This window comes from Cuculus canorus, chromosome 20 (assembly GCF_017976375.1).
Source record: "Cuculus canorus isolate bCucCan1 chromosome 20, bCucCan1.pri, whole genome shotgun sequence".
In the NCBI taxonomy this organism is placed as follows: Eukaryota; Metazoa; Chordata; class Aves; order Cuculiformes; family Cuculidae; genus Cuculus; species Cuculus canorus.
Window position 1 is genome coordinate 4,625,232 of NC_071420.1, and position 24,903 is coordinate 4,650,134.

Here is a 24,903-nt window from a genome sequence, read left to right on the forward strand (position 1 = left end):
TTTTAGAGCTGTTTGGCAAACAGACTGGCTTTCAGTTCAGGAGTTAACTGCCTCTCTCACAAAACACGAACACCTCCAGTGGCACAGCCTGGCTGTTTTCTTTTGTCTAGATCACTTTTTCTTTGTGTAACAAAACCATCAGTTCAATAGACATCAAACTGGAAAGTTGGTCTTGAATTCTAGAGAGCATATTCAGCACTTATCTCTAAAATGCAAGTCCCAGAGAAATCAGGACAAGGGAGGAAACACAGATTTTGGGCACTGTACGTTCTAGGTAATAGATACCTCCTTTTTATAATTTTTCAAAGAAAATAACTTACCTAACTCAATACAGGTAATTCCAAGAGACCAAACATCTACTTTGCCATCGTACTGCCCTTCATCCATGGCTAAAATCACTTCTGGGGCCATCCTGAAATAGGAAATCAGTGCTCATAAAATTCTGGGCAGTGAGACACACCATCACCATCACCACCAGGATTTCAACAGAATGGGCTGTCTCACTGATTTCAGCTATCATGAACAAATCACTCTCAAAGGTAACAGATATGAATACGGGATCCTGGCACCAAAGACCAGGTGCCCACACTTGAACAAGCCTACAGAGAGGCTGTGAGTTTTCCTGTGTGTTGCCCAGGTCTCCATTTACTTTTTGCCCTCCCACACTTGCAATCGTTTAGCTGACTGCCCAACGCTGGTGCAATAATTACAGCATGCAGTTGTGTAAACACCACAGATGAGGTGCAAGAGATTAAAAGCATAGAAGGGATCTGCAAAGGGGTTTGTTCAATGAACCTGGCCTTGCCTATGAAAGAAAAAACACTTATTTCGACAACCAGATGCAGGGAGAACATAAGAATCGTTAAAACCACTGGGGGGACCGAATAAACTACATTACCGATCATTCAATCCCCCCCTCCACTTACAGTCAGGGTAAGAGGAACCACACAATATTTGTATTACTTTTTGTGAACTACAAATACAAGGATTTGCAATTCCTTGAAGTCAGAGCCTGATCATCATATAATCTTTATTTTGCAAAGTACATTTTATCAGCACCATAACCAGATTACCAGGCTCGCTCCACCAAACCCAAGTGCATCAAATACCCAACGAAGGATCCTTACCAATATGGCGTCCCCACAAATGAGTTGGCAGGAGATGCTATGGAAGCAGACCCAAAGTCAGCAAGCTTCACCTGTCCTGGCTCGGTCAGCAGGATGTTTCCCGCCTTGATATCTCTGGTTATAGAATACAAATGTCAGTATTATTCTTCTCCAAGAAAGAATACTTTCTATAGGACTGATGACAATACACACCCGTGTTCACACATAGAAGCTGTAGAATAACCCACATTTGCTCCAAATACAAAATCTTCAACCTTTAGGTTAACGGCCTAACATGGCTCTTGATCTTGGAGCCTAGTTTATCTTAGAAATCAACTTCAAATGGCACACCTGGATAAGCTCCATACATAGTTCAGCAAAACCTTCTGAACCAACGATGCCCTTACAAATGTTTTTCAGAAAGTCCTAGTAACATCACCATTCAATCCGTCACTCCACCAAGATGCAGCAGGTCCTTCAAACATGAAGAACATTTGCATCGCATCCCATACTAAATGTGTGCTTCTCAACGTGTGTGTTCATATAAAACTAATTTTTCAAGTCTCGGCGCTCCCCTCCACAGCGATCCTTGCCTCGCAGTGGCCACGAGCTGTTTAGGTGAACTCAGCCTGCCTTGCTATTCCCTGCTCCAGGGAACAATCAGCACCGTATCAAGTATTGAAAAGCGTAGCAGATTCAAAGCAATTTTGCAGAAATTATGAACACCAACTGTAAGAGACAGTGCTTAAAGAGCCACAGAGCTTGGTGGTATCTGACTGCTATAAATCACCAGTTTGGGAGCACACGAACACTGCAGAAAGGAAATCTCTGCTTACAAATATTGAATTTAGGATGCAGGGGATACAATCAACAAGGTAAATTACCTGTAAGTGTGTGAGACAGCAGAAGCACAACCACTTACCTATGGATCATATTGTGAGAATGCAAGTATGCTAATCCCTGGAGAGCACCATGGGTAATTGCTGCTATTTCCACTTCTTGCAACGGCTTTTTATGAACTTAAGGAAAGAATTTATGTGAAATTCAATATTAAACAAAGCAATGCAGTTTGCAGCAGGCATGTGAGTACTGTCAACAGTGTAAACAGAGAAAATACTAAGGATTCATTTTTTCTAGGTTCAGTATGAAAAGTAAATGTATAAATAGTTTGCAGCGCAGAGTACGTTCTCTAATCAGATGTAATCTTTAACTGTAAACCAGCAGCTATTCACTCCTGGTAAGAGTACTTTGCTACCATAAACTATATTCCTGCCAGTTCCGTGACCAATATTGGAGGCTCCACACTCAAGTTTCCATTAATGAAGTTAAATCCCAAGCCCTAGAACTAACTTTATGAGGATTCATGCGTGAATAAATTTACTGTAGCAATACAGGTGCCTCTCTGGCAGCTCAGCCTTTTGTCCTGACTCTCTTCTGTCGAGGAGAGGAGATGAACAGCTTACTGGCCACACATATATCTTCAAAGAAAGTTCACTTTAATAAGCCTGACAGAAAATCAACCATTTCACAAAAGACCTCATCAAGCAAACCCCCAATACTGCTGCAGTGCTGTTCTGGTCAACAGGCCTGCAGTTGTTAGTGAGCATTAGGATCAAGAGCGAGGGGTTGCAGAAACAAATCTTGGAACTGTCATGACAGGAGAACCTAAAACTCTGAAGAAAATAAATAGCTGACTGACACCTTTAAAACATGGACCAAGGATAAACGAGGCACCTAGGAAAGCCAATATTCTACTGTAAAACGATTACAGCCATGCAAGAATGTGACAAACTAACTGTTCATGCACACTCTGACCCCAAAATTGAACTATGGGCTGCAGGACAATTCTGTGACGCTGCACCCTCCTACCTCAGCACTACACTCCGGACTGACTGTCAAGCAAAGAAACGTGCGTGACATACCTTCTAGTAAGTCTGATGCTGATCCTAAACAATATTCCATAACAAGCTGTATGGGAAGAAATCAAAACAGTGGTTAGAACATCTCTTATAATAAATGCACGTAAATCCCTGCTGCAGGCAGCGCAGACAGCTCTTCAAAACACGGATTGCTCGTAACACAGGCCCCGTCCTAGTGCTGCCACACCGACCCCTCCCACAAGGACAGACTCAGCACAGCCTTCCTATGTGAGATGCCAAGCAACAAAACTTATAAGGAAGGGAAAAGCATATTCCAAACAGTTACAGACAGTGTTACATGTCATATTTTGCATGCACATACTTAACAGTATGTTAAACTGCATTTAATTTTAACTGACAGAATGTTAAACTGCATTTAACAGGCTTATCAGAGCATTAACGGGCTATTTAGGGATTTACTTAAGATTTTGTACCAGTCTGATTTCAAAAAAAAGAAACTAAAACTCTGTCCTACAAATTTATTGAACCTGAGCAGTTCTTACAATTTAAACTAATAGTTCGACAATCTGATTTCTTTAGTATATCGCACTACATAAACTTTGCCAAGGAGAGGTGAACATCACGCCTTTCGCTCGACAAAATGCTTCCTCTGCATAGTCACATCTATTCCTACACGGTTTTATACACACAAATTCAAATAAACAAAATTTAATTCGGGTTGGGTGAGGTTTTCCTGTTTCTTTAAATCAAACGTATGAAAGTTAATTAAGAGATGACAGCCAGAGATAAAACCAGCAAGTTGGTTTTGTCACCCGAACATACACACAAATACCAAAAAGTAAACAATACACAACTCAAGAATTTAGGCAAATAATAGAAATACTAATGACCCAAAATATGCTTTTATTAAAATTATCAGTAGGAATTCTAACCTATTCCATTAAAATACAACTGAACACTCACTTGAGCCAACCTGTGAAGTACCAAACCATTGTGGCATAACGAATGTCTTGTTATCTAATCTAATGAAGCTGCTTACCAGGCAGCACAAGTGAAATTCTCAGCTTTCCCTACAGCTAGAAAACGGATGGATAAATTTGTTGTTGTCGTCTGCCTGTGCAATGCAAGTGCTCTTAAGGCACCTTTAACTACAGCAGGAAAGGCGCAGAGCGTGGCAGATGCTTACCCATGCTGTATGCTCCCGCAAATAGCAGCCTTTGTATTCTATACTGTTGGGGTGTTTTATTCTTTGGAGGAACTTGACTTCCTTAATAATATCCTGCCATTTCTGTAGAAAATAAAAGGAACAGAAAGACTTTATAAAACTGTACTTTGTTGTTGTTGTTGCTAAGTTAGTATACATCATTAATTATTTTACAAGGCAAAATCATCTTAAGGTTCCAAATCAAATTAAATTTACATCAACACCATGATGTTTATGGCTCGACTCCTCAGCAGATCTACAAAACCAGAAGTTGATTGATTAGGCTGAATTGGAAGGGTCTAAGGATCCCTCATCGATTAATAGCTTATATTTATAAGTATGCAGAGAATATACTGGTGACGACTCAATATCCAAGCAAGTCTCGAAAAAGAAGCAATCCTTTTGAAGAGATTCCCTTTCTATTGTCAAAACAAACACACTACCCATCCTGAAAGAGATGCGGATGCTAAGAGTCCTTCAATGGGATCAGGTGCACTCCTGTAGATACAAAGACACCTACTAGACAAGGGAATGGTTCTGCAAAAGTGGAAGAGTCAACAGCTAAAACTAAATTCAGGCTTTTAACAAGGGGAGCTCTACCAGTGCAACTCTGAAGTACAGAGGAGGCCAAAATAACATGTGCCTTACACTGCCGTTACTCTCCTTGGAGGAAACCACCAAGTCCTCCTGTTTGCTGCACACCCCCAACTCTACGGCCAAGAAAAGGCAAAAAGCCTGTAAGCACAATGGCAAAACAAAAACTACAGGAAAAGATTTTTCAAACCAAAAGCAGTAGCTGAGACCACTTAAGTATGCAGGTGTCAACACAGGAGTGTTGACACTGAAAATGTTTTTTAAGAAAGAATTACCAGCTCTGAAGTTACTCAGAGGCAGGGGAATCTCACCCAGCACGGAAACATTTAAAAGCTGTTTTCCAGGTCCTGTTAGTCCCTTAGCGCTCATTTCCTCAGGCATATGGATGTGGCTGGGATTCACAGTCAGACAGAGATCCTCTACACTCAAATGCTTTGGAAAACATGTACAACCCTCAAATCCTCTCTAGTGTTAGGGAAACAAATGAAACCAGGGAGCACAGCAGCCGCAGCAGCTCATGGACTCACTTAACACCAGAAACTGCGTGGGAACGACACCAGTGCAGCTGGACCATGATAAACTCCCTCACTGGTACCCTCGTCCTACTACAGTGATGACTTTACTGTCTTTTACCTTGAACATCAAAGGCTTTGAGGCACTAAGCAATAAAAGCCAAACCAAGAAAGTGCCGCGCTAAACTTCTCTACTGGGAAGAGAGAGGGGATCATTAGTCAGAAGCATTCATGGGTTTCCTGCATAAAAAGAAGCTTCAAGATCACATTAAAAGCACAGTAGTAAGTATTTCAAAAGTTCTTAATGTATATTTAGAACAAAACATATTCTTATTTGAGAGAATAATTGTTCCCACCAATGATAAAATCTTATTATGAACCCAAAGTAAATGTAAGTGATACCAGAGTTCCCTTAATCAATCCCTTTAACCAGACTAGATCATAACTCTGGCAAATTTCTGAACACAACAAATAAATACAGAAGTAAAATAGAGAAGTCTTTCAATCCTGGTCTTATTACTTTCTCCAAAACAAAGAAACATATGCATTGAAGACAAACAAAAGCTATTTCTGAAGCACGCACAGTTTGTTTCATTCATGTGAATAGAGTATTTATAGCTCACAGTAATTAAAACAGTAGGACAAGTAGTAAGTACAAATTATTCTTTCATCAGTACACAGTTAAACAAGTCACTGCAGTGACAAAATAGAAACACATCACAAATTTAACTATGAAGCTCGAATTGAGGACTGCTGGAGAGACACCGCCACCTCTGCCTCCTACACAGATACACACAGAGAAAGGAAAGCTCAGCTCCTTGTAGCGCTGATGATCAATACACAAAGGGCAGGCAGGGAAAGCAAGGAGCTCTTAGTCAAACTCATCGAAGCAAGCCTGCTTCTAGGACTGGAATACAGAGGGAGGGAACCATAGATGCCTTGAACAACATGCTTACAATCAATACTACTGTTGAAAAATCATGCCGCAATTTGATAGATGTCATTTACCAGAATTAACGCCAAATCAGCTGGTCACAGCATGCTGGGCTTTCAAGAACCCGCACCAGCACTTAAACATTTCTGGTATAAAATGCTTCTCTGTCAAGCATCCTAGGGAACACACACACATCTGGGGTGGCCAAGAAGACATTTAAACCTCAGGGGCCTCTCCTTCCACAGACCTCTCTGCAGAGGTTGTCTTAATCCCTGGCTCTAGCAGCAATTCCATAATTATGGTGCTGTTTGGATATCACACCCATTCATTCACTGCTGGTTTGCCTTTGTTTTAGCTCCTCATGAACACAGTCATCACAAGGAAGGACACACTCTGCCTTACTACTCTGGATAAGCAAGATTCCTTTTGAATCGTTCGCTCCTGCATCCATTGTTATCATCCCTAAGAAGCCTTTGTCCAGTCTGCAAAATGGTTAATTTAAAAGGTATTTAAAATGGTATGCTAAAGGGCAACAAGACAAACTATCATACAAACCTAGCACCTTTAATTTTCTTTTTTTGCTTTCTACAAATTTACGTGGCCCCATAAAAGAGCCCTTTGTATCAGGAAACAGTGAGTCCTACTCACCTTTTCCAGGAGCAGACTGGGCAGAAATAACACTGTGAACAGCAAACTGGTTTGTTTTGTTCACACAGTACCCTCATTCACCATTACAGACACAGGAAAGATTTCTCCTGTTGTAAGCCAGGCTGCTGATTAAAATCATCCCATTTAACAAGTATTTGCAGTGGTCAAGGTTTAATCAGCAATATGTGCTACGTACCTCATTGGACTGCTTCCCACTATAGGACATTTTCTTGATGGCCACCACCTCATTGGTGCGCACATCACGTGCCTGTAACATGAAAACATGATGCATCAGCTTCTTCAGATCACAATTGCTCATAAGATGCAAACCAAACATACAGTGAAACAACGAAATAATCTTTTGAGGGGTGTAACTGCTGCATCTATTAGAAATTTCCTTCCAAAGTTAAAGATCACCTCCTGTTTGTGAGACAAGGTACAACTTCCCGTGCTCAGCGCTCAGCACGTCTCTGCAGAAGATGAATACCATCACTTTGAAAAATGAAAAGCATAGCTTATAGAAGCAGCTCTGATTTGAGTAGAATGGGTTTTGCCTGCATCTCTCCCTGCCCAGATCCATTCCAGACAAAACAGAAGCAAAGCTCAGACCCCTTGTTCCATTCCAAACGCAAGCACAGATGTCTTGGGATGCACAGGAGATACCGGCTCCAGCTCACCTCCCAGTGCTCCCACGAATCAGCAATTGCATCTTAAAGGAAAGAGGATGAGAGAGAGATGACAGTGATCTAAGCAACCCATCTGCAGATTCCCGTTCAGACTTTCACTTCCTCAGTCCAATGATACTGTTATTTACACTGCACAATAGATGCACATGGGTTTTCACACTTGGAAAATGCAAGATAAGGCCAGACAAGAAGTTTTGTTTCATTTGTTTCATCACTCAAAGCAAGGGCTGGTCCATCCTGGCAGAGGCAGCGCTGCTTCACCTTGCAGGAAGGATGACTCCAGACAAGACCCCAGCCTCTCCTGTGTGAAGGATTTCAGTGGCACAAGTGGAGAAAAAGACCTCATCATCAACTTGCGTACGAAGCCAAAGGATAAAAATCAAAATCACGTACAGCACAGCATTCACTGATGAGTGATGAAAAAGCTGATTTTTAATACATGTACTATCAAGCACAGCCTATCAGAACACGGATTAATGAAGTACTGGGACTTTGCCTTTTGTAAAAAGGCTTTTCAATCATATTTTAATTCTGCTGTTCATTAAAGATTTCCAGAATTCCCTGTCAGTCAACCAGTTACATGTTTGAACCAATACTATTTCCAGTTTTCTTTCTTTTTGAGAGGCTCCTTCCTGCCCTCTCACTGACGTTGCAGCCCCTTACTGGTTTGGGGTTTTTGAGACAAAAAAGGAAGAATAAAATTCTACCTCCTGGATCTTTACTTAATTAGAGACAATCTCTGAAACATTCAAACAGCGAAGAACTGCGATAAAACAGGCAAAGCAAATACCAGAGTAGAGCAGAAGGAACACAGCCCTAACAAAAGCGAGTGGGTTATTCACCGGCTCCATCTGCAGTGTTCCAGTGTAGTAGGTTTCCTGTGTCAAATAAAAGCTATTATTACACTGCAGAGCAGGGTAAGGATAATACCAAAATGATTCAGAGGTGCCAGACTTGCAGTTTCTAAGAAACTAAAACCATAAGTTGAACCAGCAAAATTCATTTCAATTATGAACAAAAAAAAAAGAAACTTTCTGCCACTGTGGGATGTAACAGAGAGAGCAGACAAAAATGAACGCTCTTCAGTAATTATCACATAAGATAAACAGACCCCTCCTTCTCGGGATTACTGCTAAAGGAACAGGAGGGAAAGAAAACTCACAACAGAAGAGTAAACTGCAGTGAAAAACAGGCAAGGGGAGATTTCAGAATTGGATGGATTTTTATATTTGTTAATTACACCCACTTCTATCTATCACCAATGCTTTTGGTCCAGGCTGTACGCAATGAAAGCAGACTGGTGGGAGGGTGCTGTGTGTTAAAGAACCAAAAGAAACAATCCTGAATTGCACCTGCCTAACGCTAAAGGGGCCAGAGGGAGAGAGCCATCACCACCGACACCCCACGAGCGACAATCATGGAGCTTCGTTTGCTTTTTTAATTTCCCTGTGATGCTGAACAATCAAAGAAAGACGTTTCCTGGACAAAAGCCATGAAGATGTTACAAGGCCAGCTAATGTAAACAATCCAATTGAAAGAGGCTTGTTTTATGGCAGACATTTATGTGCATCTATCTTGCTTTCCTCTGAAAACTCCACACAAAGGACCAACATCTGGTGACCAAAGGAACTCCAGCAGTGACAGGAGCAAAGCCTGAGCCAAAGAAAGGTGGAGGATGTCATCGCCTTTAGTATTACACTTTTAAGCCATTATTAACAGGTTGCCCAGGAAGGCTGTGGCTGCCCCATCCCTGGAGGTGTTCAAGGCCACATGGGATGAGGCCTTGGGCAGCCTGATCCAGTGGGAGGTGTCTCTGCCCATGGCAGGGGGGGTAGAACTGGATGATCTTTAAGGGTGCTTCCTACCCAAACTATTCTATGATTCTACAATTAACAACAGTCAAATATTACATTGATTAGAGAAAAATTAATTGTTTGCATTAGCAGAATCAAAATCTTGTTAAAGAACTTAAGAGAAGTTTTTCCCTAGTTTTACAGAGAACTACCCAAGACATACACTTCTCTATCTTAGCTCTTTAGTCTTTATCTAATTTACACTAAACTCCTTCCTTCTTCTTGTCTGTCTCATCTTTTGGGCCTCCCTTTGAGGCATCCAGTACATTACACGAAACAGTTGCAGATTCAACATCTTCGACATTCTATCAGTAAAAAAAATACCATAACACAACACAGAACAGGTTAAAACTTCCTAACACATACATAACGACAGCGTATTTTCTGTGTTGGAAACTCTTACTTGACAAACACAGAGCTCCCAGATGGGTCGGAGCAGTGCGATGCGCTGCCTACACTTGGCTTTCAGCAAGTTCCAGATACACTCTTTATCAAAGCAGCACAATTCAAACACTATCAGGTAATCACTCTCTTTAGTGAATAAGCACCAATCAGTAATGAATTGGAAGTCTAAAACAGTGGGGAAAGCAAAGATAGAAAGGCCTAGAAATTAATGACCTCTTAGTTTTGATCTCCCTGTAGAAGGAGCTGGCAATGGGCAATGGGCCCTTACCACAACTACAAAGTTCAGGCAGCCTAGGAATGTCACTATTCCATTTGGGAAAACCACTAGCGTACAGCTCGCAGGTTACCTTTTGCTTTCTGTACTTGCATGGCTCATACACACCACTATTACACAATGCTCCTGAAAAACTCAAATAATATTCCCACAGTAACATTTCTACAACGATAATTCCATAGCAGGAAGACCAATCTATCAGTTCCCTCCTTCTATTTCCCTTCTTTAATCAAAGTGAGCCAACAGGACCAAGTAAAGGCTGCAGGTGAGTGTGGTGTCATTAGAAAACCCTTCCTACCCTATTCTTGCTCCCAGACAGTGGCAGCTCACAGTTTTAAGCAGGGAACAAAATTAAGAAGCTTTTCCTAATTAGTTCATCTCTGCTGCATTAAATTTGTGCTGGAAGGTTCCCAACACGGTTTACTGCAATTATCAGTGAAGAATAGGCATCTCATAAAATACTGACACAAATGGGTTTCTGAAGGAAAATTGGCAGGTTTGGCCACACCTCCTGGAATTACAAATGTGAAGAGGTTTTCTGAGGAAAACGGGTTTTTAACGAGGGTCTTGCAGTGTGCATTGTGGTTAACGTACAGCAACCTGCAAACATCATTGCCCTGAGACTCTTCACCTCTGGCTGGGCTGTTCAAGCAGCCTGGGAAAAATTCTGCCATCCAGACCTTCACCTTAAATAAGTTTTATGCAGATGAACACTGGGATTTTGCCTGCAGTAGGGAAGGATGTGACAGGACAAATGGCAACAAAAGCACCAACATTCAGGTGTCAAACACAAAGGATGGCTCTAAGGGAGCCTGGGGGTATGCAGGAAGGGAGAGAGAACTCCAGGGACAAGAGATAAGGAGGCCAGAGGACTGCATTGCCAGTCTGAATTCATGGAGCAGAAGTACATGTTTCAGTCTGCAGATAAATCCCTGCTTGCAGCATAACAGCGCACCTAAAGCACTGGGCAAGGGCCACGGTTCCAGATTTTCTTTTCAGTCTATGTGCAAATACCTTACAGATACTGTGAGCCTGAATGGACTGAGACTATGCAGACACACAAGAACACACCTCTGCCCAAACACCAAATAAAACGATTCACAGTAGTTTCTTTCCTCAATACATTCCAAAAAGTCACGTCCACAGTTTAAAGATAAAGAGGCACACAGCTAAAATTCACACGTCACAAAGCTACTTACAAAATAAACTGCTCCGAAGCTTCCATGGCCAATCTCTCGGAGATCTGTGAAGAGCTTTTCTGGATCCTCTTTGAAGAAGAGCTCTGCAATTTCTGGGTCCTTCAGGCTGCCCGCTCGGCTGGTTGATGGCATCCTGCTGGGCAGTGAGCCGACCGACTATCTGGGTTTAAAGTGCTGCCTCAACCCTTGGTTCATCTGTATGAATGGAGCCTCTTCAGCATGGATTACTGCAAGAAAAAGATTGCAATCCTTCACTGATTATACTCTTCTCAAAGAGCCAGAAACAAAGCTACAGCAGAGCAGCTTCCACTTCTTCCAGAGGAAGCATCCTTGTTGCCTGAAGCAACGCAGCCTGTCTGCTGGGATGGTGTCACAGTTGCACTGGGACAGCAGTCGGTCATTTCTACAGGACACAAACCAAAATGAAAAAATAAAAGGAGACTGATCCCCTGCTCCAGCATCTGCTCAGCCACCTGCAGAGTGGCCAGCAGAATCTCTGCCCTGCATCAATCACCAGTTTTTCACCAGCAAGCCCGTATTACTCGACACCTTTCCTTGGAAGAGTTACCCCCACTGGGTCTTGGGCTCGAGACGGACGACACAATTCCATGAATACATCATGCTCTTCACAAGACAAGCTACACGGTACAATGTGCACAAACCACAACTAAACTATTTACATTTTTTTCAGTTCAGCTCTGTGTGTTTTCCTTCTGTCATACTCCACTCGAGAAGCAGCCAGGGCTTGATTTTTACTCATTTCAGCACACAGGTGGAGATGCCTCTAAAGTTCCTCCTTCCACAACTAAGCCATGGTCCTTTTTGGTTTTCTCTCATCTAAATTCACGATCTCTGTCTTAAAGTGCTGCTCTTCAGTCTTATTCACAACCCCCTTTCTTTAGAGGAACAGCATCCAGATCAGGAGACACCCCCTTCCACACAAGACACATGAACTTCTACTCTGCTTAGGCAGATGCAAACCTACATTTTAATTCTGATAGCGCACAATGCAGCCTTCGATGCAGTCTTCTACAATAGCCCATCAGTAAACACTTGCTTCAGAGGAACCTGCAACTCCTGATGCCATTGGCAACAGACAAAACCTTCTCTTCCTGCACTGTACATTTGCCCTCATTTACTCAAAGTGTGCCTCGGAATCCAGCCAAAACAAAAGCATCCTTTCCAGTTGTGCTAAAATCTTACTGCATCCTTACAACAGGTGAAGCCGAACAACCATTACAAGTAAAATGCATTTTCCCTTCCTTTAAAGGAAGGGCCTGGGTGTTCGGATTTCCTCTCGACTCCCTGTGAATTGTCACCAATAAAACCACATCCCTGTTACTGGCAAACAGCTGAACACACCACTCAGAAAAACCCTGCCTGGGCAAGACTTGGGTTTTTTCCATTCACATTTTATATCTCAAATTTATTTGTAAATAAAGTTTTACATCTTCATAATGGGGGGAAAAAAAAAAAAAAGACAATAAACCTGAGTTCAACCAATGTATCAGAAGGCCCTACCCCTATCCATTTTTTCTCCTTTTCTGGACACTGAACTCCACCTTTCTCCAAGCCTCTGGATCATCAATGAATCATTTGTTTTCCCCTCCCTGCAGAGCAATTCCTCAGAGGACAGAAAAAGACGCACTCCTGCATGTTTCTACTCAGTGGTGCTCTGCAGCGTGTGAAAGTGCCAGGGATTGTCTGCTCCCTGTTAGTCCAAATAACTGCCAGCACACTACGAGGAGCGCACGCCTGTGCGAGTTGGCCACGCCACGCCATACCTAGTGGTACAGTCTGTAAGAGTCCCTGGGTTTCCTCATGAAGGCATGCGTGGGAGAGAGAACACAGGGAAGTGGAATCCAGCATCTCCATAGCATTGCTCCAAGCAATCAGCATTCAAAAAGATTTATAACGCAACCCTAAATGCGTTTCCGTGATAGCCCGCTCTCAGGGGCAAGAGAAAAACGACATTTGAATCCCAGTGGTGGAGCCAGAATGAAACACACATGTACACATGCGGAAAATACACAGCTGTGCGCAGCTCTGCTACACTGCCCTTGCAAGCCTGCACACACACATTTCCTATCGTCGCCGGATCATTGTAGGAGCCTGTGAAGCAAACGGCATCAGCACTCGACATACCCAGCTGCCAATGAAGCCGAGCGATACACACAGGAACAGGATGCGATACCTCCACCTTCCGTTGCATAATGCAGTAACTAACACCGTGTGGGAAGGGAGAGCATTAGCTCCAGTTCAGCCCTACCTGAAGCGCACTGCATTGCTAAAGATCGGAAGAAAAGTTGCTTTTTTTGTTATTTTTCTTCCTTTCTCTCAAATAAGCCAATAATATTCCACTTGATTCCAGCTCTAAGAAGCACACAACACTGAAAGACAAGTGTTTCACATTTACAGCCCCCGATGAAACAATAGACAAAAAGCATCAGTCAGAAAAGCAAGAGAAAGGAGCTGGGGGAAGGGAGCTGATAACCAGAGCACACTCAGTATTATTGAAGGAATGTTTCTTGGATCGACGGTAATGATGTCATGTTCCATCTTTTAAGAAGCATCAGATTCTTACAAAAAGGACATTGTTGTTCAAAAGCAACTGCTGCAATCCCAGCATGCCCTTTTCCCTACATCTGTTAGTCAGAGGGGCTAGGCTTGGATAAACCTGCTAATATGGCCAAAAGTCACATGGCCCCGCGAGCCAGCGGCCGTGGGAGAGCGCGGAGCACAGCCCTGCGCACACACAGCTGAGATGGATTACGGCCTTCTCCCCCTCCCCACCTACTGCCGGTGCCAAAGCAGCCACCAGACTCGCTCTTGGCATCGTTTCTGAGCATGCCTCTGAGATGTCATCAGCCGGCAGCACACTTCACCGCAGCTAAAACTCTTACCAGGCGCACTGACAACACAGGCAGAGCGGTACAGGACTGGCCACTGCGCTGCCAGACCCAGAATCGCAAATCAGAGCAGAGCTCCTCATCGGCTGTGACACCTTAAAATACATTTTTTTCCCCCCCTTAATGCTGAGAACATGGACAGAAATTTAATTATCTTTATTCTTGGAAATAATCGCTGCTTGATATGCATGAGAATAAAACCATTAAGTATTAAAACCTGAGCCTGTATTAAGTATTACAAACAGAAGCACCACAAATGTGTGCCTGACATCACGCTTATCATCTGATCTGCTTCAATGGAACAATAAAATGCATTAATATAAATTCCACCCATAAGAAGGCTTTACGCAGTCTTGCTTAATAAAGTGCTCCCACTTCTTATGGATGCTCCAATATTAAATTCCCTTAGTCTTCTTTTTACCCAGACACCACGCGCTGCCTGCCAAAGCCCGACCGCGTCAGCAGCCGTGATGCTCGGCCTCCTGCCTTGCCGTAACGACACCCGAACGCTTTGGGGAATGGAAGCGCAGTCAGAAGCGGCACACAACGTGGTTAATGCATTATCTTAAATGTATTAAAAATACAGATGAGTCTTAGGATTAAAAAAAAACCCCTGCTAGTAACCTGCAGTGAAAATTCAACCATACACCAAGAGCAGCTAGTTTTCTAGAGTACAATCACATTGTGCTTATGTATCTTACATTCTTCTACCAACGCAGCCTCTTTACTACAGGTTTCTTGGATGGGTGGAGCTATACCAATAAACATAATTGTTCCCAGTGGATGGGATAGATCACCTCGCCTTAGACAGCTCAGATCAGGTGGCTGGATCCTGGTTGAGGCCAAGAGACCGGCACTGCAAGCAGGATACGGCACCCTCCGTCTGTGCCCATCCCTACTGGCTGAAGCGGAGAGCAGTCCAACCACAGCAACCTTGCAGACTGCTGGAATCAGATAAAATAAACTCCATGTTCTTTCCTAGTCATCTCACATACAAAGAGAGACTATTCCAATGCCTGAACACAGCTACTGGTACTCAGATCAGTTCTGCTCTCAACCAACGCGCGATGCAGAAATATGGGGAAGATTCAAAACCAACCAGGGAATGACTGAAGCACAAGACTGGACCAACTCCATTTCCATAGAGCAAGCCGAACCAACTCCACTGAGCTAGTGACTGCCGTTACCAGTGTAAGTCACACCAATTACAGGCTATTATCAAGCTACTTTCATCTGAACAACTACCAGTTAGCAGAAATCGCATGCACACATCCACAGAATTGTAAACGAAACATCATTTGTAATTTGAGACACATCTCGATCTCCACTACCATCATCTGCTATACAATACATAGTAATAGCTATAAAACCTGATTTTTAATCCACTGAAACTTTTTAGTCCCTAAAAAGGGGATTTTTTTTTCTATGAAACATAGGTAAATGATGTCTTTTTCCTTGACAGAATATGCATGACTTCTTAAAAACCAACCAACCAGGAGACCAGCAAGAGCACCCACGGCCTTTAAAGTCACACACTCCGACAGCAAAGGCCACACAGTGACTATCTGACACAATTCCTGGTCCTTCGCAGGGCTGCTTACCCAAAGCCTAAGGGGGAATAACACAACCATCCCCAAAAAATCCCCCACCATCGAAAAACAACAGCCCACCACAAAATAACTTCACTTGGAGGCTGGTGAGTGGATTATGTTTTATAAAGCATCTGCACTGCATGCAGTGCAAAGAGTTGCTAAAGTTGAGTGTGATTTGCTCTGGCGGGATCTAACGCAAGGGCATCAAACAGACGGGAACGAGCGTCATCCTGCAACTGTCGAAAAAGGGAGAAGGGATTTTCTCTTACAAGTGCGTGGGTCAGATCCAGGAGAGTATGAAGCTGAGATTAAATTATCCTTTCAACACACTATTAAAAATTTCCTGAATGGCTTCCAGCTGACATCGAGAATTTCCACCACCATCACCAATGCAGTAAACTGGGACCACTGCAAGAACTGACTTGAGAGTATTTTTTTCAGACAATTATGCCCGAAGTGAAGGCTGTGTGGTCAGAAAGCTTAAAAACCTGACTTTGAAAACTTTCTGTACAGCATCGAATGCTTGACCTGAAAGTACAACTATTTTTGGAATTAGCAGATAAATCACACACTGATTTTGACAGACTCTGAATAAAAGCCTATCAGATGAAAAAAAGTAAGCTAAATTATAGACTCTAAGCTGCTGCTTGTACACAAAATATGAAGTAGTCACTACTTCATGCACTTTCAGAAAAAAAAAGCACTTAAATTTAAGTGTTTTCTAGCATAAAAACCCAAAATATCAGCACATATGAGCTGTCTGGTTATAAACCATGCAGAGGAAACCACAACTGGACTTGCAATATCGTACAATATTGACTGTCGGTAGAAGCAGCTCCTTCTCTGACACAGATCGGAGATGCCAGAGGGGCCGTCCCAGCCCAACACAAACTCCACACCCACACACATCACCACTTTACTACAAAATCAAGCGCTGCTGAGCTCTGGTTGAATGAGACTGTGTGCAAAATACTTGATCGAATGAAAGAATTACAGAATCATGGAATGGTCTGGGTAGGAAATGACCTCAAAGCCCATGCAGGTCCACCTGCTGCCATGGGCAGGGACACCTCCCGCTGGATCAGGGGCTCCAAGCCCCATCCAACCTGGCCTTGAACACCTCCAGGGATGCGGCAGCCACCACTGCTCTGGGCAACCTGGGCCAGGGCCTCCCCATCCTCATTGTGAAGATGCTTTTCCTAATGAGAGAATCATAGATTGGTTTGGGTTTGAAGGGACCATAAAGAATCTACAACACTGCAAAGCAGAGCCACAATGCATGGAAACAGACAGCAGTGTGAGGAACGGTGTATGGATCACCCGAGCAGGAAGAAGAAAATGACTCATTTCACTGCAATGTCCCCTCTTGGGGCAACATTGGTGTTCTGCAACACCAGAGAGCTCTCTTCAGCCAACATGCAATGTTGCAACATCCACCCCACAAACCCATGGATGTAAGTGTGACATTTGACTCTAACCCAGTATTAGAAGTGGATTAGGTGCACACTTGATGGGGATGTATCAGAGAAGATGATGAAGGTCCAGCATGAGAAGTGAACATTCACCACACCACACCAGGCAGTGTTGATATGTGTGACTTTAGGTATGATACCACTACATTTGACTTATTTTGCGATCTGCGTGCAAAGCAGCCTTTAAAAGTGTAGCACAATGAAGCCTGCAAGTGGAATGGAAATACAAAGAGCATACAGAGATTACCTACTACTATAGATGCCACCATTTTATCTGCTTTTCATCAAAAGCATGGCGCAGGCCAGCCAGCCGCAGCGAGGCAGCAGTCAGGGGGTCTTTTCTCTACAAGCATAGAGACCTTCTGTCGGCTGATCCAAAATTCAGGGGACCCTGCCAGATTCAGGATCTCCTACCCATCCTTCTGGATCCAGGCAAACACACACTGACTGGGTGCTTCGTGGTCACCGAACAAGTACATCCTTGATCACCACCCCCAAATTCTCCCAGCAAGCCTGTCAGAGCCATATAGCATGGGTTTTATTGCTTCCCAATGCAAAAAAAAAAAGCCCTGGCAGCCCACCAAGTGCTGCAGACGTTCCTCAAACCCTCTCTTAACCAAGGCTCTGGTCCACCCAGCCAGCTCTTTGTTCCTGCTCTGACAAAAGCAGAGCAACTCTCAAGTGCCGTAACCGGCACTGCACACATGGAAGAGGAGTTACTCCGCTCGCAGCAGAAGGCGGCTGTTTCCCATCAGCTTCCCATCCATGCTCAATTACACCACAGCAGATGGTATCAAGACAGTTGTATTCTAGGTGACTCTCACAATGGGAAGTCTATCAGCATCTCCCAGCCTCTCAAAACGGACGGCAGTTTCAGTCGCTTGATTCATTTGAACCACACACCACAGACTCCTTGCATGCTCTCCCACCCAAGCTAACGACACGTTACTTTTTCTCCTCCTAGTTCCGCAGTTTGGAAATCTTCCTAGAGTGGTAATTAAGGCAGGGGGGGAACCAAAATGAAACAAGAAAACCCTGGAGATGCAGCAAGTGGCATTTAGCTTATCCCATGCCCTACAAAAGGGGCAAGACGCATTCAGGAATCTCTTCCTTGGCAATCTCCTGACTTACTTTTACCACTTAGGAGGGAGCTACAGCTCAGAGGAAAAAACACTGACAGTCATGAACTTGCCTTTCTCTTAATTATCTTAAGATCACTCTTTTTGGTTCACTTGTTCTCCACGCTGGATCCATTGTCATTGACCTGCCATGAAGGCAAAGGGAGATGCAGGTGAATGGTGTTCTATGAGAGACTTAAGAAAACGTTTGATGTTCAGAAAGAAATCCAAAATGCTGCCACAAAACTGATTAAAAAAAAGGAACCATTGTGAAACAGCACCAGCTACGAGCAGGACAAAGACACCTGGAATGGGCTGGGAAAACTGGATTGAGACACTGCTCCTTTCCACACTGCCTTTCAGTCCCAAGCTTTGTGAGATGCTTCTGCCAGTCCTTAGGGGAAGGGAAACGACAGGAGTATGCTGTCTCCCAGCCAGAAGCCCCTTCTGCTGCCAAAGCCTGAGGCAGGTGAGATCTTGCAGCCATACTAAACACTTCCATAACTTGCATTCTGACAATAAGAAGCACTTCACGTGGTCTACGCCCCACATACGCCTGTGTAACAGCAGCACTGCTGCCTGCAGATGAACAGAGATGCTGTCACCAGAGCTTACAGGGAAGAACCACCATCAAATGCTGCCCCCTTTGTACCTCACACACTCCCTCATCTACGTGTTTCTAGAAGGAACAGATGAGAAGGATGAGATGAAGCCGCACTAGGACACTGCGGTGGATTTTGGCGGCTTTTTGTCCATTTGAGCACCTGTGTTCCAACAGCCTTTTCTTCCCAAGACGGTGAATTGTTCTCCCTCTGACAAAGAGGAAGCCTCTCATTCCAGTAACATTCCTTCTTCTGTTTCTTTTAAAAAGATTTAGGAGAAATGGCTCTATTCCGAAAAAAAAAAAAACCAACACCTCTTTGCAGATTTTTTTTCTTTCTGCTTCCCTACCTGTATTTTTTTTGTATTCTACTTTTTTACAGAACAGCCTTGTGGGAAGGTGCTTTTATGTCACAGCACTGCCTGCATCTCCCTTACAAATGCACTTGTAGACAGTGTGGCTTACTTTGATTTCCTCTCAAGATTCCGACACTAAAATGTCCATCATCAACTCCCTGAGTTCTTACCCCCGCACACTTTTTGATCCCACTGAGCTGTTCTGCTTGGATGTTTACTTTCCAGGAATGTTACCACCAAAAAGGTCGGAAAGTTAAGTTTCCTAAACCTCCACTGACAAACCCAGGATCTGTGTTTTGGGATTGGCTGTAAATATTCGTTAGGATGATCCACACAGGCAGGAGAATCAATAGTCCAACAATTATCCTGTGCTTAACATTTATAACTAAATGGAAACAGTTTTCTGTATTCGCGATTATTTCTACAGTCTTCCAAGTGGTGCAGAAGAGAAACTGGGTAAGTTTGTTCCTGTCTGAAAGACAGATATTCTGAACAAACTGAATCTATTTTGACAAGTTACACATGCCAGTTACAAACAATCATGGATGTACTCGACACTACCAGTGCTCCCAAAAGCACTGGTTTTGTTAACCAGCAATTTTGGCAACGTCCCTCATCTGAGAGACACCAAATCTACCGCTGACGCTACCACTTAATAACATAAATAAAAGACATTACCAATGCATTGACACATTGATGTCAAAATGCACCTCTCTCCTATTTAAAACAAAGCATCCCATGGGATCAGAAGTCAGACCTCCAGAACAGCTAAGGAAGAGCCAGCATTCACGTCTCAAAGGCCAATGTCATGGAAGTTCAAGAAGTACTAACCCTACCCTGACATATCCCACACTAACATCTCCTGAATGTCTTTGCTTGTGATAGTTCTGGAACATTTATTAAGAAGGTCAGCTCTAATTTTAGCAATTCCTTAGGCTAGCAAAGCTACGAGGAAGGCAACTGGAAAAAATGAAATCTTCTGTCCCCCTTCTTTTGCAATTCATTAAGTTCACGGTCGCTGCCAACTCCTTTCCCTTTACTACGTAGAGCATTGCATTAAAGGCACGTTCGGTGACTGAACCACCTACAGACGACTCTCTCGGACTAGAGAGCATCCACTGTAGCGGTTCCAGTGCAGGAGATGCCGTGCGGACAGCACTCTGGCCAGGGAGAGGTGAGCGAGTGACCAGCTGATGGGAATCAATTCCTTCTGGAGGGAAAAACACTGGGAAACTCCAGCTGCCCATAAAAAAAATAAATTAGTCAGCTACCCTAATGGGACTTGAGTTTAAAGAAACCTTTTCTTGACCTCTAAGCAATTTTGCTCCAGAACAATAAATACAGTAAATGTAAGCAAATCAGCTATTTTGGATTCAGCATAAATAACTCAGAAACAAGCTACAAACGCTCAAAATACAGATAATTACCCTTGAGAAAAGAAGTAATTAAAAAGTAGCAGGATCACACGCAGTTTTAGAAAGCAGGCCTGAAAGGAAGTAATTTAAAGTCCTTCTGACCAATAAGTAAAAGAAATGAAAATGTTTAAATCGAGCTTGCGATCGAATTCCCCGGAGAGCAGGATGCCGGGATGCACACCCACCCCGGCCAGAGGCTCTGTGCAACTCCCAGCCGCAGGCCAGGCTCTGCTTTGAGCAACTACAACCTGGGAACCTGAAGCCAGGAGGAGGGACCTAAGGTAGCAAATAAAGTCAAATACAAATGGAAAAATCCAAGAGAACACTGGAAGATTCTGCGGGAATAACCTTAAAACTGAAGCTATGACAGCCAGAAGCCTCAGGCTCAGCCTGATCTACCAGCAGGATGGAAAAAGACCCCACAGGAAAGCGAGGGCACAGGAGAGAAGCTAGATTATCTGCACAAGGAAATGATGGGGTACAGGGCACGGTGCTGTCAGAGCACAAATCAGGAGAGCTGGCCCCTAAATAACGCCTCTATTGAACGTCACTGACCTACAGACACGGGTAAGCGGCTGCCCTAAAGTCAGACGTAGCTCCGGAGGGACACATGCTTTTGTCACCACTGCTGTCGCCTTCACACAGCTGCTGCTCCACAGACGCTCTCAACGGCTGCAGCCAAACGCAACGGGAGCATTAACTGAACTAATAATTATGGGACGTAACACTCTAATCACTTGGTGACTGGGATACACCAGCAACTAACAAGCCAAACATTTATGCACTAGACTGCACATCATTAAAATAACAGAACAACTTGGATATTCAAAAAGAAAGGGGCAAAGTTGTATAAAAATATTATTAATTATAAAAAAGTATTAATTAGTCATTGGTGAGAACAGAAACGTCACCTCTGAACTGAGAGCTGAAGCACTGAGTTAAAACTCTGAAAAGAGCAAGAGGTCAGATTTATAATTACAGAATTGGAGCAAGGGATAAGGCCTCTGTGAACTGAGTGACCACAGATACTGTGCAGATCCTGCACAATATTTGCATTTAAGATCTGGAATGGAAGGAAAAGGAACACAGCGAGTTTTATTTGGGGTGGTTGACAGTACCAGGAAGTACACAAGAACCTTGAAAGACAAACTGAATGAGCAACAAGGCAGGAGATGAAAGCTCAAGAAGTAAAAATCCACACGTATCTACTCTTAAAGTAAAAAGAACTCAGGAGCTGAGCCTTGTGCAGACAGCTCAGTGAGAATAACCGCACAATTACGCAAAGGCCAGACCAGACTTCTTCAAAACCAACATAAAAAATAAATTATGCAAATAATATAGAGTTTCTGACAAGGCACTAAGGTAGCCTCTGCCATGGCTGGCTCCTGGCACTCTTCTCCACTCATACCTGGCAATAAAATGGAAGTACAGTACAAAAAAGACTCAGAAATAGGAAGTCATAAATGCGCAAGATGACAAACTTGCCTTGAAGAGAAAAGGTGTAAGAGTTAAAATCCTCCATAAGAAGCCCAGGTCAAGTGCTCAGACTTCAACAAGGGGAAGGTGTATAAAACAGAAGAGAGGTGCATTTATAACAGAGGGAAAGAGTTCAGCCAACCAAGCTATAAAGAGCAAAATGAACATGCACAAGTTACTGCGAGGTATTAAGCAAAAGAGATACAAACATTTTTAAACCAGAGATTCGCACGAGTAAGAGCATCCACAGACAGGTCAGAGAAGGTGCTCCTGAGTGCTCCTGGCACTTCTGCAGAGGCATCCAGTTGGTACCAAGGCCAGAAAGAGCATATAGGACCAGATAGGTGATGTGTTAAGACTCTGGATGATCACTTTTATAGCGCCGTTCTTCTAGAGACAAGCAAGCACCACCAATACACACTTCGTTATGAAAAAGGTCAATTTTACCTAACACAGGAGTTTATCAAATATCCGACTACTACTGTAAAGAGAGAAAAGGTTTATTGAAAGGCTGCACAGAAGCTATGAGGAAGCACCTTAGCAGGTTCTGGTGCTTTGCAGGTACCTGAGGGAGCTGCATTACTGGCTGAGTGCAGAAAAGCCATTCCAGGACAGATTGCCAGTGAAAGATCATTCTGTCCTTCAGGAATGACCAATCCAGCAGAGCACATGGGAAGAGGCATTAGCAGCTTGGCAAGGGACGGCTGCTCACGTCAGTTTGTAACTGGAAGGAGATTCAGAACGGGGTTCAAACGCATTTCACCATAAAAGAGTTCAAAACTTTCTATAACAGTTTATTCTGTTCTACCAGATCCTCTGTACCTACCAATGGAGAACCTTCACTAAGCAATTATTTCACCCACTTCTAGAGTCCATGAGCCATTTTGTGATGGAATTCCCCAAAAGAATTGTCCAGTTTCACTCCAGCTCAGGTTGAGTGTCTGTTTTTCCTGTCTTCACATGACTGAGCAGAACAACTTTCTAAACAGCGCACAGCCAGGGAACAAGTCAAACAACCAAAAGCAAACAACAAATCAAAAAACACCTTTTTCACTATTCTACCTACTTGAAGAAATGCTTCTCCAGCGCATTCTGCGAGGTCTGGATTACTTCTCTTTACGCCTTGCACTTAAAACAAGAAGTAGTTTTCAGTAGGTATTAAGACAACAAGCACAGCCTTTTAATTTGATGAGGTTTATCTGCCTTCATGGGAATAATGCTCATTTCAACTAATATACAGAACCATTTAGGTAGCAGTGGTTCAGTCACAGCGTGTGCCTCAGCTGCACAGTTAGGATTACAGGACTGAAGGTCCTATTAAGTCCCATTCTTGCCATTTTAAACAATTCTATAATAGAATCCAGCCATAAAATAATAACCAACTCCTGAGAACTTTCAAACTGATTACAAAGCCGCTCTAGAACCCCACTCCTGTTTTGATTAGAAACCAATTTAAAATTAGGAACTGATTAAGACAGATTTACAGTTTGTATGCTTTATTTGCAAGTTTACACTTACTTTCCCACCCCACTGTCCTTTAAATTGAAACAGCTTTCTTCCCTTTTCAGCGCTGAGGGAGAAGCACAAGCACAGAGATACAACACATATCCCCTTCGCCCACGAGCTGAAAAAACTAAGCCAATTTTGCCTCCCTTTATGACACGGGAGAGAATTCAGTTCCCAGACCATCATATCAGCCCTTCCTCACATCTGTCCCAAACTTCGCTTCTTTTTTTAAAAACATCCTTGACCAGAATTCTCCACATCCATGTATTTCCTGACCACACAGCATTAAAGTTCTTAAATCACCATTTTATCAGTGGATACACTCAAGCCTTTCACATTCTTCTATTTTTATATGGCAAACCCCATTCTTATATTTTTATATATATTATTATAAACACGTTTGTCTATTATATGTTACGACACATCATGACCATACACTTTGCACTATCCCATTTATGTCTCTGTTATTTCAAATCCTCTAGCTCATTCAGTCCTGCCGAGCGCAACTCCAAGCCTCCAGGCTGATGATGCCACCCAACTTTGCCCCAGCCAATTTTATTAATGCAGTCCTTTCCTGTGCACATCGAGACCAAAACATCATTTAAAACTGGTCTGAAGATTGGTCCTTGAAAAACTATTAGCAGCTTCCCTCTAGTGCACAGCTCCTCCCTCTGCATGACCAACGCACCTTCCTGTTGCCACTCCCTAAGCCATTACACCGTACTCTCCAAAATGGTGCTGTATCCTGTGCTGTATGGACATCCACCTCCGTGAGATGAACCATACTTGCAGTGATCTCCATCCCAGCCACTGTCCGGCAACCCTCTCCTGGCGAGGACACTCCCTCCCCTCACACCCTTCCATCCCCAAACATGAGAAACATCACAGAGGCAGTTTTCACATCGGAAGGAATGGGTGAGCGTACAAAACATATCCTTGTTGCAGATTGGTGAAGGGGAAAAATGGGACAAGAAGCATGCGAGAACCATTGTATGTCCCATTCCAGCGCTGACAGCTGCCCCATGTTTCCTCCTGACATTCTATGGGATGCTCTTCCCCCTCATCACCTTCCCCGACTGCTGTGGCTGAGCAAACTCATCCCCTCATCAAGCTGCCCTAACGAAAACGATTGCTTCTGGCAGAGACTTAAAACTTGGTACCAA

The 24,903-nt window shown here is 43.4% G+C and overlaps 1 protein-coding gene across 1 annotated transcript in view; it reads right to left on the reverse strand.

Moving 5' to 3' along the window:
- The window catches only part of TAOK1 (TAO kinase 1), a 70,990-nt gene that overhangs the window by 27,878 nt on the left and 18,209 nt on the right, over positions 1–24,903 (reverse strand). The window contains exons 2-8 of the mRNA XM_054084629.1: positions 11,296–11,522; positions 7,075–7,146; positions 4,173–4,274; positions 3,029–3,074; positions 2,029–2,125; positions 1,128–1,241; positions 321–412 (exon numbers count right to left, since the gene is read on the reverse strand). Coding sequence (XP_053940604.1) covers positions 321–412; positions 1,128–1,241; positions 2,029–2,125; positions 3,029–3,074; positions 4,173–4,274; positions 7,075–7,146; positions 11,296–11,427 — 655 coding nt within the window. The 5' untranslated portion in view covers positions 11,428–11,522. The remainder of the gene's footprint in view (positions 1–320; positions 413–1,127; positions 1,242–2,028; positions 2,126–3,028; positions 3,075–4,172; positions 4,275–7,074; positions 7,147–11,295; positions 11,523–24,903) is intronic.